Below are 15,598 nucleotides of genomic sequence, written 5' to 3' on the forward strand. Positions count from 1 at the left end.
TATGTCTAAAGTTATGCCATCAACAGAAGAGCAAAACTTCATAAAGATTAGATGACAGTTTCATGTCGCCTTAATGGGGTATGTATTTTCACATAACGTGTTGGTGCCTTTTCATAATACACATGCAAGGTTGGCCAATTTAGGCCCCCACACTGGGCCGAGTCTCTATTTTTCATTCTGAATCTCTAAGTAAAGAAAATGATAGGTATGATGATGAATATTTCAGAAGAACATTCCATTTTGCACACTTTGAAAGTTACTTTGTTCTTGTTCTGATTTAAATTATTTAATAGATGCCAGAATTTGGTGAAAAAACAATTGTTTGGAAGATGAATGTCAGCCTTCTGAAGAAAGGAGAAAATAAAGGGAGAATGGTGAATGGTAGAGGGAGATTGGACCTAACATTCATTGAGCAAATACTCTATGCCAAACCTTCAGCTAAACAGGTTCCATACTTTTAATTCACCAGGTCCTCAAAGAGGGTAAACGAGTTCTTGCAGATCTCACAGTAAGGGGCAGATGCATGATTCACACCCAGCTCTGTGTAGTGCCAAATCCAGCAACACTGATTTATGTGGTTCTGACACAAATATACTCTTACTTTTCAAGTGACATAACTTATGTATATGCAGGCACGGGCTGTGTTCAGTAATCTTTAGTATACTTTGGCCAGGTGATTCTGAATTTCTTTTTACCAGGATTTCACTGTGAAACTGGTAACTTTCACAGGATTGTAAATTACCTGCTGATTTTCTGAAGGCAAACATTTTGAAAATACAACACATTATTTTGATTATTACATGATTTTTTTTTTAAAGAACCCAAAGACTATGTAATAGAAATATGGGCTTCTGTGTGTATGTGTGTGTGCATGTATGTATTGCATACTGTGAAAAATGAAACGGTAATGAGAACGCAGGTGAGGAACCAGGAGCCCTGGCTTTGCATAATGTAGTTTTCAAGCCAGAAGGGTCTCCTTCAAGGATTGCCTTTTCAATTCCTTTAAGGTTAATCCTAACTCAATTTTCTTGAACTGTGTCCTTAAAACTCTGGAAGTTGAACATGGGCCATGTCTCTGGCAATTATGATATTGATAATAAGATGATTCTGCACTAATATTTATGAATAGGTTAAAGTTGTATGTGAGTAAGAATGAGGTCGTCAATAACACAAATATGCCTGTCTTGTCTCAGATTCTGGAAAGGGCATGTTAGGTCCTGCTGAGGTCCGGTGATACAATAAGAAATGAAAATGAGATACTTACTCAGCAAGAAATTCCTTACGTGCTAACACGGTGGACCGCGGAGCACCGGTGAACTCTCCCCCTGACCCGCACATAACAGGTACCTCTAAGCTGTGGACTCATGAATAACAGGGGCAAGAGGAGCCACCTGCCCTCTCTGCTGTCCTCAATCTCACACGGACCTCTTGGGTTTCACTAACATGAAAGCCACTGACAATGAGTCTGAGTCGTCATTCTCTCCTACTTTTGAGGCCAAATCAGTGTTCGGGGCTTAAGCTACATTTGAAGATTAGGTCAACCACTTGCTCACTACCTTTGTGAAATTCCCCTAATATGTCCGAACTGCAACTGCCCATCTGGAAATACCCTACTCACCTCATAGGACTGTTTTGAAGAGCACACAGATAAAATATATGAAAGTGTTTAAAGATGAAACATGATGTGAATTTAAGTTGATTTTAATATTGTTGTTATATTCAGAGAACAAGAATTAAGTATAGCCTAAATGTGGATAACATGAAGTCTGTAAATTCCTGTCCTGGGCTCTAACTCTATTCTACCACCTACTTGCTTGATGGCTTGCCCATAAAACAGGAAAAACAGCATCGAACATAAAGTGTTGTGGTGATGATGATGATTAAATGAGTTATGTAAGATACCAACTACCTACCAAGTGCTTAGTAGATAGTAGCTATTAATAGCATTTTTCTGGGCTGACTAATAGTTACTAAGTATTTATACGCTGTCAATGCCACAAACTCAATTACTAAGTAACATTACAGAAAAAAGGACAATTTTTCCTATCATTTTATCTATCTGAAAATATATTCACATTTTTTTTTGCACCCAATTAAAACAGAAGACAGTGAAGTAAGAACAGGGTGAGGTGACTGTGTCAGCCTCCGTACATGAGTGTTGTGCTCAGTGGAGATCTGAACTAATGTTTTAACGTTATGATGAACTTAACCATGGTACTTAGTAAGCTGTCAGAAACTACATACCTAATGGTGAGTTTCTTCCAGACTAAATTAGTGCAAAACGAATTTTATCGGTTTATCACAGCAAATTGACTTTCTTTTGCCTGTAGTAGATCCAGTTAACCTTCTAAGCCACAGAATAGAGTAATTTTTTTCCTTGACAATTTTAAAGTTCATCTTACTTAGCTAGATTGAATTTAAACGTGAAATTTGATAATAAAACTTTTTGTAATCCATCTGTTTTTATTATACAATTAGCTGAGTCTATTGTAATACAATTTCATCTAGTTAAATATGAAATCGCCTGTTAAATGGTACTAATAAATAATGTTTAACAATGTCACTTCATATCATAAAAAAGGAGACAACAATATTCCCTTTGAATGCATTCAGCCTTGATAATGGTGAAAAATACAGTGCTTACCCTGACCTTTTGTTTATAAGCTTATCTTTATCCTTCTGCCCTTTTAACAACAATCATAATATCATCTCAGGTCTGTAGATGTCAAGTACAGTTATATTTTTTTTCATAGCTTTGTAAGGAGATTCTATTATAATCATCCACCCTTTTAGGAGGCCTTCTTTACATAACGCTCATGTGATGGGGTTGTGAAAACCATTAAAGTAAAATTTTTAAAATGGTAATATATATGTTATTGTCTAGCCAAATAACAAGTGGAAATTGAAAGAAAATGCTTTCAAATTTTAAGTATTCTTTGATCAGCAGTTATAATGAGAAAATAATGAGGCTCATACAGGAAAATGGCCAAAGTTATCCTTGTTAACACAGGTGCAGTGGATATTCCCTGAACTAGAAAAGACCTTAGCAATCACCTAATCCAAACCACTCATTTGACAGATAAAAGCCAGGGAGGTTAAGTGTAATTTTGTACTCGCCTGTGAATTCAAAATCATGGATGCTAAAAGGACAACTATTACTAACATCGTGGTCTGTGACACAACATGAATTTTGAAAAACATTATCTGCATATTGAAAAAGATGAGATTAAAGTTTTCATGTGGGGGTGGAAGGCATTACATTTTACCCACTCCCAGGGTGACCATCCTCCATTTTATACAATAATAGGCTGCCCAAAGAATGACATCAATCGGCCACTTTCTCGGTTTGACTAAGCTCCCTCATCCCTCGGCCAGTATTAGCATCTCTCTGCGCTGAATGTGATTCCAGGTATGTATCTTTTAAAGATCTAAAAGACCTAATGCCAGCCAAGTACTTCAATTCGAGAAAGAATTCTTTTCTAACACCAAAGGGAAAAATGGTTGTGTTGTTTCACTATGCTAGTTTTCAACATGCTGTGATCCTGAGGGATTTTTAGGACAATTTTGACTTTATGCAATTTTCACTTTATGTGCTAACTTTAGAACTTAGTCTCAGTCTAAGATATGACTCCAAAGTATGCGATGATACAGATTGGTAGCATGAAACAACAATCCACAGTTCACCCACAAGAAGCCTAGCATGTTTAAGCCAGAGAGAGAATAACTGAACTCTATCAGCTAACTGTTGTACACATTCTAGAATAAAAACAATGATCTCTTTGTGTGTTATATAACATTGCCTTGGCAAGAGGCAAGCATGATTGTCCAGTGAAGATGGCGGCAGCTTTCTCTGGGTTGCCTCCCTATGAGCTACACTGGACTGGAGTCCCCTCCCTCAGCAGGAGGTATGGCTCTTCCCACAGGGCTCTGGGTCTCCTCAGGGCAGGAATAATAATCTCCACACAGCTCACATCCAGCTCAAAAGGTTGTCTGCGACTCCCTTGAGCAGCAGTCCCCCAAAAGCAGACTGTCTTCCCTGACTTCATAAGGCTACTTTCAAGTTCTCACGGTCCTATAAAAATGGGGGAGAAGGAGGAAGCACACAGCATGGTGTGCTTTCCTCCAGAGCACACAGCACAGCGTTTCCAGTTCTGACCATTCCTGCCCTCTCTCCCTGGGAGAGTGAGGGCTCAGGGACTGTGTCCCCCACATTGCTGCCCCTCCACTAAGTTCCCCTGCTTTGTGCACTGGGTTACATGCCTGTGCTCAACATCTGCAGAAGCACCTAAACAAGAGCCCAATTTAATTTGCTAGATTCATAAAAAACACCTAAAAACAAACAACTCTTCCCAAAGTGTTTACGAATATATTCACAAATACATTCTCAAAGAAAAGTTGGTGCTAGAGTAATAATTCCCCTGTCTTTTATTACTGACTTCAAGACAAAGAAACAATCCATTAGAATTGTAAAAATTATCTTTTTTTAAAAACATTTATATGTAACTCTGATGCCAAGGTTAAATAATTCATTGTTATTTGTAAAACTCCACCTGCAATTAAACCAACTTAAACTTCTGGATGCTCAAAGCATTCTTTATTCAGAACCCGAAGATTTGTTAAATAAAGTGGTTTATGAGATCAAACAGTTGCTAATAAGAGTGTTTTTAATTACAGAGTCAAGTTTTCTTTCCTTCATTTGAAAAGACATTCAGGGGAGGAGAAGGTAACTAGAATATAGAACACATTTGGATCAGAGGAGAATGAACCAGCAGTGGTGAAGGGCCTCATACCATGAAAAATCAATCTCAGGTAAGGAGTGGATGAGGGATGTGCATTCAAATCTTGACTGGATGATTGTGGTAAGAAGATTGGACTTGTGACTTCATTTTGATTGAATGGAGCATATTTTATTTTAGAATATTTGAAGGACCCTGGCATAAACAGTAAAAGAATCATAGCCTTTCTACCGATCTGTGGTTGAACCACAGTGTTAGGAAAGTAAATTAATAGCCTGTTGACAGTTATATAATATCAGTAAGTGGTCCAGAGGAGGTAAGTAGGAATTACCAGTTACAAACTATCAGAAATGCTAATGTAATGTAAAGAGCATATGCATGGTGCTGGGGTGTCCCTCACTTACTATGCTAGATTGCTTGTTTCTTCCAGGCTGAAATGAATGATGCCACAGAGGATGAAACTGGCCTGGCTCAGAGTGAAGGAGGTAAAAATGAAAGGCTCCTGCCTTAGCACAAAAGAGCTGCCTGTAGTTCAGAAGAGATCAGGTACCCCATACTTATTTTGATATACTTATTCCTTTTGTTTGTGAAGTGAACTGATTTATGCTTGTTAAAATGAGAAAACATTTTGTAAAGAATAGACATTTTATATTAATGTAAAAACATAGCTACTCTACTGAACGGTCTCTCTTAGCTCTACGGGGCATCAGACTTCATCAAGCTTCAACCTTACTGGCCATCTGCCCTTGGAGAACTCAATGAAGTCCTCAGAGGATTGGTTCCCTCATTTGTAAATGTTGTGACTGTCACTTGGGATAATGGATGTGAAAGCACATTAAAAGTTCAAATAGTGCCTTACACATTACTATTTCTACTATTACTTTCACCAATCCCTGGCTATATAAGATGACATGTACTATAGATAATTATGACAAAAGTAACGTCCTTGTGGATTACTCTGAAACCTCAACCCTTTTGAAAGCCACAGAGACATCATACTCTGCAGTCCTTGCTTTATCATTTCAATGGGCTGATGGAATTATCACTAATTCTAAAGAAAAAGCATTGTTTATTCCACATGGCATGCTCTCACCATGAGATTAAATTACATATTGCTTACAGATCAAATAATTTCCCTTAGAGTTATTCACTTTGGGGGAATACTGTAATCACAAAGGAGCTACAGAAGTAATGCCACAAGTTGAGGACTTATCCATGTTATTGGGATACAGAAGACAAAAATAAGTAACATTTATTGAGCACTTACTACATTCCTGTTCATTGCCCAACAGCAGCTGTGGAATGAGACGGTCCAGGTTCAAATTCTGGCTCTATTACTTAGTAGTTGCAAAACTATCTGTACCTCAGTTTCTTTATAAAATGGGGATAACAATACAAACTTTACAGGGTTGGGGTGTGTGTGTGTGTGTGTGTGTGTGTGTGTGTGTGTGTGCGCGCGCGCGCGCGCGCACGCGCGCGCCTAAGTATAAAATGAGCTAGTATATGTAAAGCACTTAGAATATTACTTGGCATTGGTTAAGTGCAAAATAAAAGGTCTTCCTCTCCTCCCTTCTCCTTCTCCTCCTTTTTGCCTTCCTTCTCCATAACCTGTCTACTGGAGATCTCACAACTGGGAAGCTGCAGGGTGGCCATCCTGTGACACTTTGCAGCCCATACTCTTGGCTACTAAATGACAATAATTGATGTGACCACATGTTATTTACAAGATTTGGAGCTCACCTTAGTATAGAATACCACCCAGCAACTTCACCAACAACACCACTCCAGTTTAGTATCTTCTATGACATAAATTTGTAAGTTGGGGAAAGGATATCTTTGTTAAACGGCTGTCTAAAAAGCATCAAGAAAAGCTTGCCAGTGTCTGCAGACTGATGGGAAAAGCTGAAAGTTTGAAAAATTAACTTTCGCTCTCGGAAAAACAATTCTCTAAGAACAAACAGGGTTTTTAAAAGGGTATTCTTTTCTGTTTATTTCTAATTGGAAATGTTTTACATTCATGCTGACTTGTAAAGAATTCTAAAGTTAGGAAGTTTTTCTGGGAAAATTTAGAAAACTACTCAAAGCGATGAAGAAGAGAAACATCCTTAGGATGAGATACTGAGCTGAAATCCTCTCTAGCTACTTTTCCAACTTGCAACATCATGACGAATGCTCATCATTAACCATGAAATGAATGTGATTTTCCTTTTACATTTAATGTTACATTGAAGATATTGTGCGGTATCTTTCAGACTTTCTGGAATTGTACACAAGTAACATTTTGGAGTAGCAGATGTGTGACATCACATGAAAAACTTGTAAAACCTTTCCATGAAAATCACATCTGTCAGTCCCCACTATCATTCTAACTGTAGTTATATGGTTTGCTTCTCCGTCTGTTCCAGAGGAGGCAGCTTTGCATGAAAGCTGTTCCAGGAAATTGTGTCTTCTGGACTAGCTACTTAAGCAAATTGTGTAACTGCCATTGAAACCAAAATGTACCCAGCAGACATAATTTCACAAAAGAGGAGGAAAAAACCACAATTGTACAAAAGTCACAGCTGTTCAGAACAACTCTACATTTTGCACTTTTTTCATTGAATTTTTTTTTTCTTTCTTTATGAACAGTGACAGTTACATTTCTAGTTAGCAACTTCAGGACTTCTTAATACATTGCTAAGTGCTGTACTCTCATGGATTTGGTGTCTGTCAGGAAAAACTGGGCTAACTTCTTTCTGCTGCTCCACAGAGTGGAAACTTGGTCCATCTGCCCTGTCTGCAGATGAAGATGTTGAGTGGGGCCCATTGTTCTCTACAATGCAGAGCTGTGTGGCTGCCCCTACTGCTCCATCCAGTGCCAACATCCCTATGTTAAGGTCCTCCCAGTATGAACTCCTCTTCTTTCAGGCCCTGCAAGTCTCACTACCGGTGGCCATCTTGTCTAGAGCTGCTCCCAAGCCACTGGTAATGGAGCGAAAGGCTCAGAATGCTTGGGTCAGAAGAGTCTCCCCAGCTGTGTGCAGCACGACCTCCCCTTGTTGGACATCTTCCTGTGACTGCGAAACTGTACCAGAGGTGGGCTAGAGAGCAGATGTTCTCTAGGGACCCCTCATTCTTCTTAGTGATGAGTCTCAGAGGCTTGTTTACAATATTACTGATTTTGAATGCTAATTACCGGATGATGATTTTGAGCAAGAGTTTGGAGTCTAAGCTCTCAGTCAGAGTGCCTATGTCTAAATTACAGCCATTCCTCTCAATAATGTGTGAAACTGGGTAAGCTACCTAACTTCTTCAGCCAGCATTTCCCTATCTGCACACTTAAGACAATCTACGACATTATCACTATAGTGAGGATGATAAATGTGGTAAAGACTGTCGGGCACTTAACCCAGTTCATGGCACATACTAAGCAGTCACTCAATAAATGTTAACTATTTTGATGATACAGTAATGATGATGGTGGTGATGATTTTTCTGACTTTTGAATACATTAAACCTATCATCTTAAAACTGAATTTGCAGAGGACAGAATTATGGCATAGAAAGGAAAAGTTGGTACTGGTGGTCAAAAACGATTCAATCCAGGCTTTTCAGTTTCAAGTTATATAAACACTTTCCTGCTGTTGCTTGCTGGAATTCCTATCTGCTTGTCCGGAGCTGACAAGGAGAAAAAGGGCATAAGCAACTATGCCAGAGGCACGGGCTCATTTCAACCTGACATGACCTGCTGACTACAGAGGGACCACAGTCCAACTTCTGCTCCCAGTAGGCTAGTCTATTTGAAGAGAACGGCTGACTGTTAAGTTAGACTTCTGGTGTCCTAGCACAGGCTTTTTTTTCCCACTAGGTGGGAAGGTGGAATGTTTGTCATATTTTGTAACCGCACCTCTAACTGTGTAAGTGAGTGTGTAACTAAACACCAAAAATGATAGCTCTACAGAAAACCCACTGACTGTTATTATGAATAGAATTAGTGAATCAACATTTTCTTGACTACAGATTTACAGTGAAGACCACCTTGCTTTCTTACATTAACTGAATATTAATATGACAAATTTATATGATTCTAAGATATTGACATCAATGCTATCACTACAATTAATTGAGGTGTCTTCATCTAGGCATATTATATCTTATACTTATGATGTCTATAATGAAAACTGCATATAGAAACTTACCTTAAACTAGACAGTTATTGTTTTTCTGTATAATTAACTATAAGAAATTGGTAACCTTTTTCTAACAAAAATACTCTGTGCACTGAAAGTGACAAATAACCACTATGTTCACATATGTATTCATATAGTTTCCACCAGCAAGACTACTATTTAGAATCAATACATACCTTGTGAAAATAATAGTGTTATGGAGATGCAACTCATTTTTTTTTGAACCGTTAAAACAAACCACATAAATAGATATTTTCAGGTAAAATGGAAAAGTTGTCTTTGTTGTGATGGAAGATCCCTGATTTCAAGTAATGTTTACATTATATAGAATAAATTGAGGTATTTTAATTGTTTTGGTGAATTTTTTCCAAAGGATGTTTCTGAGCAATATTGGAACATAATTCTACTTAAAATTATCTTTAGGTTTGAATTATCTGTCTCTTACTATTTTCTAGTCAGTCTGAGACACCCACATATCTAATTATTGGTGTTAGTATATGTTACGGAATTGTGTAATGGGGAAAAAACCATGACAAGTAGTAGAACTGGATGCAATCTGAAGAAAGTTAAATCTGATTCACTAAGACCCGTATCTATGACATCACAATCACTTGAAATCTAAAATTATTAAGTGTGTTAGACTGATTAAATGATATAAGACATGACTGGCTAACTTATGAACAATTTCTGACTATGACAGTGAATGCATGTAAAATGAAGTAGAGAAATGCAGACAGAAATATAATTTAAGCAAAAACAAAAAACGCAATCATTTGAAGTATAAAAATAATGAGGACAATTATCTTTTAGGGTCACAGCTAGTGTCCAATTCAGTAATTAACTACAAGGGGTCCACCAGTAGCAGCTCTTTACATGAAGAACACACACTTCAATGAAAGAGAAGGTTGGAAGCATTGCTTTCCGATATGTCACCTCTATGACAGATAATTAAGGCAGAGAAGAAAGGTTTGAGTTAAATATTATTTTCCACATTGAAGCCAGCTTGAAAGCAGTTGAGGACATGGAAGAATAACCTGAAGAATTAGAATTGGGTGGGGGTTGGTAGGACAAATTTGGCCAGTTGCCTATTTTTGTAAATAAAGTTTTATTAGATGGTAGCTAATGCCCCTTCATTTAAGTGTTGTCTATGGTTGCTTTCAAGCTACAGTGGCAGAGTTGAATAGTTGTGACAGAGGTCATATGGCCCCCCAGAATATTTGCTCTCTGGCTCTTACTGGTATTTGCTAATATCTGGACTAAAGAAAAAATTCTCATTCAATGAATTCTGCAAGGAAGTGTATTAAACATGAGATCTGGTGTGTCACATCGCTCAGTTCTCTTCCCTTACCTGGAACTGCCTTGGATTTCAGATGTAACAGTCTTAGGCATAGTACAGCCTGATTTAGTGACTTATGACTAGCTAGCATTTACTGGAAACCTGCAATGTTGATACATTTATCCAGAAGCTGCAGCTATATTATTATTAAAATATGCGTATTTTTATTGATTAGCAATGTAGGGGGAGCAGGGAGCCTTACAACTATATGCAAGGGACGTCTCTTTATTTTTGCAATTAGTGACACCTCCAGGCATTTATATTACTTTTTCTTCTATTGAGTATCCAACTGATACCAGAGCATTAGATACCATGTAAGAAAATTGCATGTGGTAAATGAGGTGAATTCACCTTGACTGGAGATGACTGACTGTGGTGCCAAAATTGGGGCTTTTCCAAATGAAGATGGTTGTCAGAGTATCCAAGCTCATGAGAAAGATGCTCAGGGGCCGGAAGCACACAGGACTTACTCATCAGTACCTCCCCAGCACAAAGAAAGGCTTGACACTTAGTAAAAGCTCAGTGACTGAATATTGTTAGTAAAACAATTTAGCAATAGTGTCATTAATCTCTAACCCTTGACCATCTAGATTATTATTGTTAAACAGAATGTGATTAGAGGAAACAGAGTTAGATCTTGATAAATAATGTGAACACCTTTAGTTTTTCAGTCTCTACATTTCTTGGGTAGTACACTTTTTCTAAGCAATGTGTAGGCTTTGTTATTCACCCAAATAACATTAACAACATTACATACTAGGAGGAATAAAAAAAAATTCTCTATCAGAAGAGGGGGTTCTAGAAAAGTAAGCTGCATATTTAACTTTTGGAAATTATGAATATTACCTGATTTTCCTTAATGTGTATATAATTTAATCCCTAACAGGGGCTTTATTTGAAATAAAATAATGGATAGAAGGGATAACTCACATGCTAAGATACATTAAAGCAATGCAGCCTCCATTAGATAACATAAAAGTCCAATCTACAGAAAGAATACTATTGATTTGAAATGGGGCCTTAAAAGAGAAAAAAACAAAACAAAACAGATCTAAGTTTTATTTTATCCTTCAACTGGAAAGTACGGCTGCTTCGTCTAATTGGTTTTGAAATCTAGTTTAATAGAACATCTCTTTTTCACAACAAGTCCGCTCCCAACATTGTGACTGCAAAATGAAGGGCATTTACTTTGATATCTTTAATTATCACTCATTTGGAGGACAGTGTGAAACACTTTTCCAATTGGTGTTTTAGAATCATGGGTCAAAGGAAAAGAATGACCAATTAGCCAGCTGGAGAAGGAAGAGAGAGCTCGCTGGGGCTGCTAGAGTCTTTGTGGATACTTCAAAGTGAGATGAAAGGAAAGGAAAGGTGCTGCTGGCCACACATGCTCAACAACTGAAATACTAAAACAGTTTCACCACATATTAATAAGAAATTCGTAGGAAACTTAAAGACTTACTCAACATAATAAGTGCCATATATGGGATCATCAATTTTTTCCCAGCCATATGGAAGCTCTGAAAAATAAAGAATTATTTCTTTCAGTAAAGAAGCAACAGATATCACAATTTCTAATAAAAAGTAATACAATTTAATTGTTCACAGATTGCAGAAGTAGTCTACCAAAGTGGAAGAAAGCATTCAGAGTCAGCACCAAATTTCTGACGCATATTGTAGGAACTATAATAAGCACTGACTTAAAAATTGGGAGTTAAGACACAGAGCTGTCTTCTCTGCAGATATATTGCTGGGTCTAGCTGTTTATCCCATGCCAAGCAGTAGGATGGCACGTCCTCGTGTTATCACCACTCAAGGCAGTACAGAAGGCAAATTGCTTTCCTGAAAGTGCATACGGTTTTCTTATTTATTTGTATTGTTAAAAGGAGTATTTCCAGATAAAGATCGTATTGTCAAAATACATTTCCGAGGATTGCAAACTGTTTCTGACGACTGAAACAAAGGCATTATAAATTCTCAATTGACATCCCACGACTCAAGATGGTTAGCTTGCTGTTCTCTCCACATGGGTCAGAATTTGAATGCTGGCAATATACTCTCTGGGCATATTTTTTATAAAGTCTGAAACTGTAAACCCACTTTCCTTGGCAGTATGGTTTACATTTCCCATTCTTCATGGCTAATTTTTATACATACACATTTAAAATATCAACAATACTGTGAAGGCTTCTATAAGCAAAAACATGCTATTTGAAAACAAGGCTTTGCTTTATGATACTGTTTTCCAGACACATGAGCCTTTATAATTACTAACTCTTATAAATAAAATGCATATCATATTTTCCTTGATAGATATTAATTATATATAGAGAGAGAACTTGGAATCTAAGTCAGATATATTGGCATGCTTTATATGATATAATTAAATGAAATTTACAAGTCTTATTATTGTAGTAATAACACATGTTCACTGTAGACAAGGCATAGTTATAAAAAGAAAATTAGAAACATCTGCAATGTTGCCATCCAGAGATAGCCACTGTTCATATTTTGGTGAATATCCTTTGAATATTTTTAGACATAGGTAAATACAAATATTTTTCTAAGAAATTAGATCATATAGTACATATTGTTTTTGTAGCCTGGTATTTCTACCTAACAAGATACCACAGGCATCTTCAATGTGAATGAGCATTACTATACAATATCACTTAAAAGTGGCACAGCAGTGGTCTGTAGTGTGGCTAGAGCCTGGATGACCCTACCTCTTCTGTCACTGTATAGTTGGGACTTTCCAGTTTTTACCTGTTATATACCATCTATCTTGGACTTACTAAAACCTAAATCTTTCATCATTCTCCTAATAATTTAATAATAATAAATTACTAGAAGTGGAATTTGGGAGTAAAGGGCATATACCCTTTTAGGGCTTTTGATATAAATTGCCAGATTATCGCTGTCCCACTCACAAAAATAGAACAGTTTGTAATCTCACTGGGGGTTTCTGAATAACTTTGTTTTTCTGTACTGTCAAATTAAATGCAGGTCTGCAGTTCTTCATCTAAAACTTTTAGGGACAGTTAGGTTTGGGAATTAAGAATTTTTCTGGGGGCGCCTGGGTGGCTCAGTCGCTAAGCGTCTGCCTTTGGCTCAGGTCGTGATCCCAGGGTCCTGGGATGGAGCCTCACATCGGGCTCCCTGCTCCGCGGGGAAGCCTGCTTCTCCCTCTCCTACTCCCCTGCTTGTGTTCCCTCTCTTTATGTCTCTGCCAAATAAATAAATAAAAATCTTTAAAAAAATTTTTTCTGATTTTCAAAAGTTAACATGATGCAAATGCCTTCTGTCCCATAACACTCTGAGCAGAGTCCAGGAAAGCAGTTAATAATCAAACACATGAGTATTTATGCAACCATAATTATGTAATTTGCACTAAAAGGCACAAATAAGGAGTACTTCATATCAGGTAACACCGTTTTGCTTCTAGAGTGTCCAAGTCAGGTTACGTTTTGCTGCCAAATGAGTTACAAAAGGCAGTTTTTAGAGCTTTTGAATTTTTGGATATGCAGATAAGGTACTGTGTATCATTATTTTAAACACCAACCAAATTGATTTTAAAATGGCAGTTTGCAGTTGTTTTAAGTTACCTTTCTTGGGTTGCTAGCTGGTTCAAACATTTTTTATACGTTTATCCTCAGGCAATTATTTTTTCTTTCGTACCTTTCTCATTTTTTAAAGTCAATTCATAAGAGTTCTTTACTTATAAAGGATATTAACCCTTTATAACACGTTGCATATATTTTTTTAAGTTTGTTTAGATTTAATTTTGTTGAACATTTTCTTTTTCTTTTTTTATTATGTTAATCACCATACATTACATCATTAGTTCTTGATGTAGTGTTCCATGATTCATTGTTTGCGTGTAACACCTAATGCTCTATTCAGTACGTGCCCTCTTTAATACCCATCACCAGGCTAACCCATCCCCCCACCCCCCTCCCCTCTAGAACCCTCAGTTTGTTTCTCAGAGTCCATAGTCTCTCATGGTTCGTCTCCCCCTCCAATTTCCCCCCCTTCATTTTTCCCTTCCTGCTATCTTCTTCTTCTTCTTCTTCTTCTTCTTTAACATATAATGTATTATTTGTTTCAGAGGTACAGGTCTGTAATTCAACAGTCTTGCACAATTCGCAGCGCTCACCATAGCACATACCCTCCCCAGTGTCTATCACCCAGCCACCCCATCCCTCCCACCCCCCACCACTCCAGCAACCCTCAGTTTGTCTCCTGAGATTAAGAATTCCTCATATCAGTGAGGTCATATGATACATGTCTTTCTCTGATTGACTTATTTCACTCAGCATAATACCCTCCAGTTCTAACCATGTCGTTGCAAATGGCAAGATTTCATTCCTTTTGATGGCTGCATAATATTCCATTGTATATATATACCACATCTTCTTTATCCATTCATCTGTCGATGGACATCTTGGCTCTTTCCACAGTTTGGCTATCGTGGACATTGCTGCTATAAACATCGGGGTGCATGTACCCCTTTGGATCCCGACATTTGTATCTTTGGGGTAAATACCCAGTAGTGCAATTGCTGGGTCGTAGGGTGGCTCTATTTTCAACTGTTTGAGGAACCTCCATACTGTTTTCCAGAGGGGCTGCACCAGCTTGCATTCCCACCAACAGTGTAGGAGGGTTCCCCTTTCTCCACATCCCCGCCAACATCTGTCGTTTCCTGACTTGTTAATTTTAGCCATTCTGACTGGTGTGAGGTGGTATCTCATGGAGGTTTTGATTTGGATTTCCCTGATGCCAAGGGATGTTGAGCACTTTTTCATGTGTTGAACGTTTTCTTTAACACAGATGTTTTAAATTTTATTTGGTAAATTTCTCAGTGTTTCCCTTTATGGCTCTGTCATTGGAGCCTAGCTTAAATACTGAAGATATTTTTCTAGTGTTTCTTTTTTTGTTTTAACATGAAGTCTAGGCTATGACTTTATTTTTCTTAGATTAGTCATGTCTTAATAAACATATAGTACCTTAAGAAATTTTTCTTTCAAAATGATAATGAGTATTACTGAATATTTACTATGATCAAGGTACTGATGGGCTTTCCATGTGTTAACTCACTTACCCTAACAGCAACTCAGAATTTAAAATCCCTATATTCTGCTTTTAGTGAGCTTAACCAATTTAGATATCAATTTAGACACTCTGTCTAGCACAGCATAAACAACACTTAATTTAGATTAAGGACAAGAACAGTCCAGATGGTTTTCACCAAATCCCCCAAGCTATTGGAGAATTTGGCTATTAAAAAACAGAATCTGTTTGACAGATATCTGCTGAGGGCCCTTTACAAGCAACTAAAGTAAAAGAATATACAGATG

At 37.5% G+C, this 15,598-nt stretch overlaps 1 protein-coding gene across 1 annotated transcript in view; it reads right to left on the minus strand.

The window, feature by feature from the left end:
* MAGI2 (membrane associated guanylate kinase, WW and PDZ domain containing 2) overlaps nucleotides 1–15,598 on the minus strand; it is a 555,911-nt gene that overhangs the window by 281,669 nt on the left and 258,644 nt on the right. The window contains exon 6 of the mRNA XM_035723209.1: nucleotides 11,704–11,761. Coding sequence (XP_035579102.1) covers nucleotides 11,704–11,761 — 58 coding nt within the window. The remainder of the gene's footprint in view (nucleotides 1–11,703; nucleotides 11,762–15,598) is intronic.

Source organism: Zalophus californianus, chromosome 12, assembly GCF_009762305.2.
Source record: "Zalophus californianus isolate mZalCal1 chromosome 12, mZalCal1.pri.v2, whole genome shotgun sequence".
Taxonomy (NCBI): domain Eukaryota; kingdom Metazoa; phylum Chordata; class Mammalia; order Carnivora; family Otariidae; genus Zalophus; species Zalophus californianus.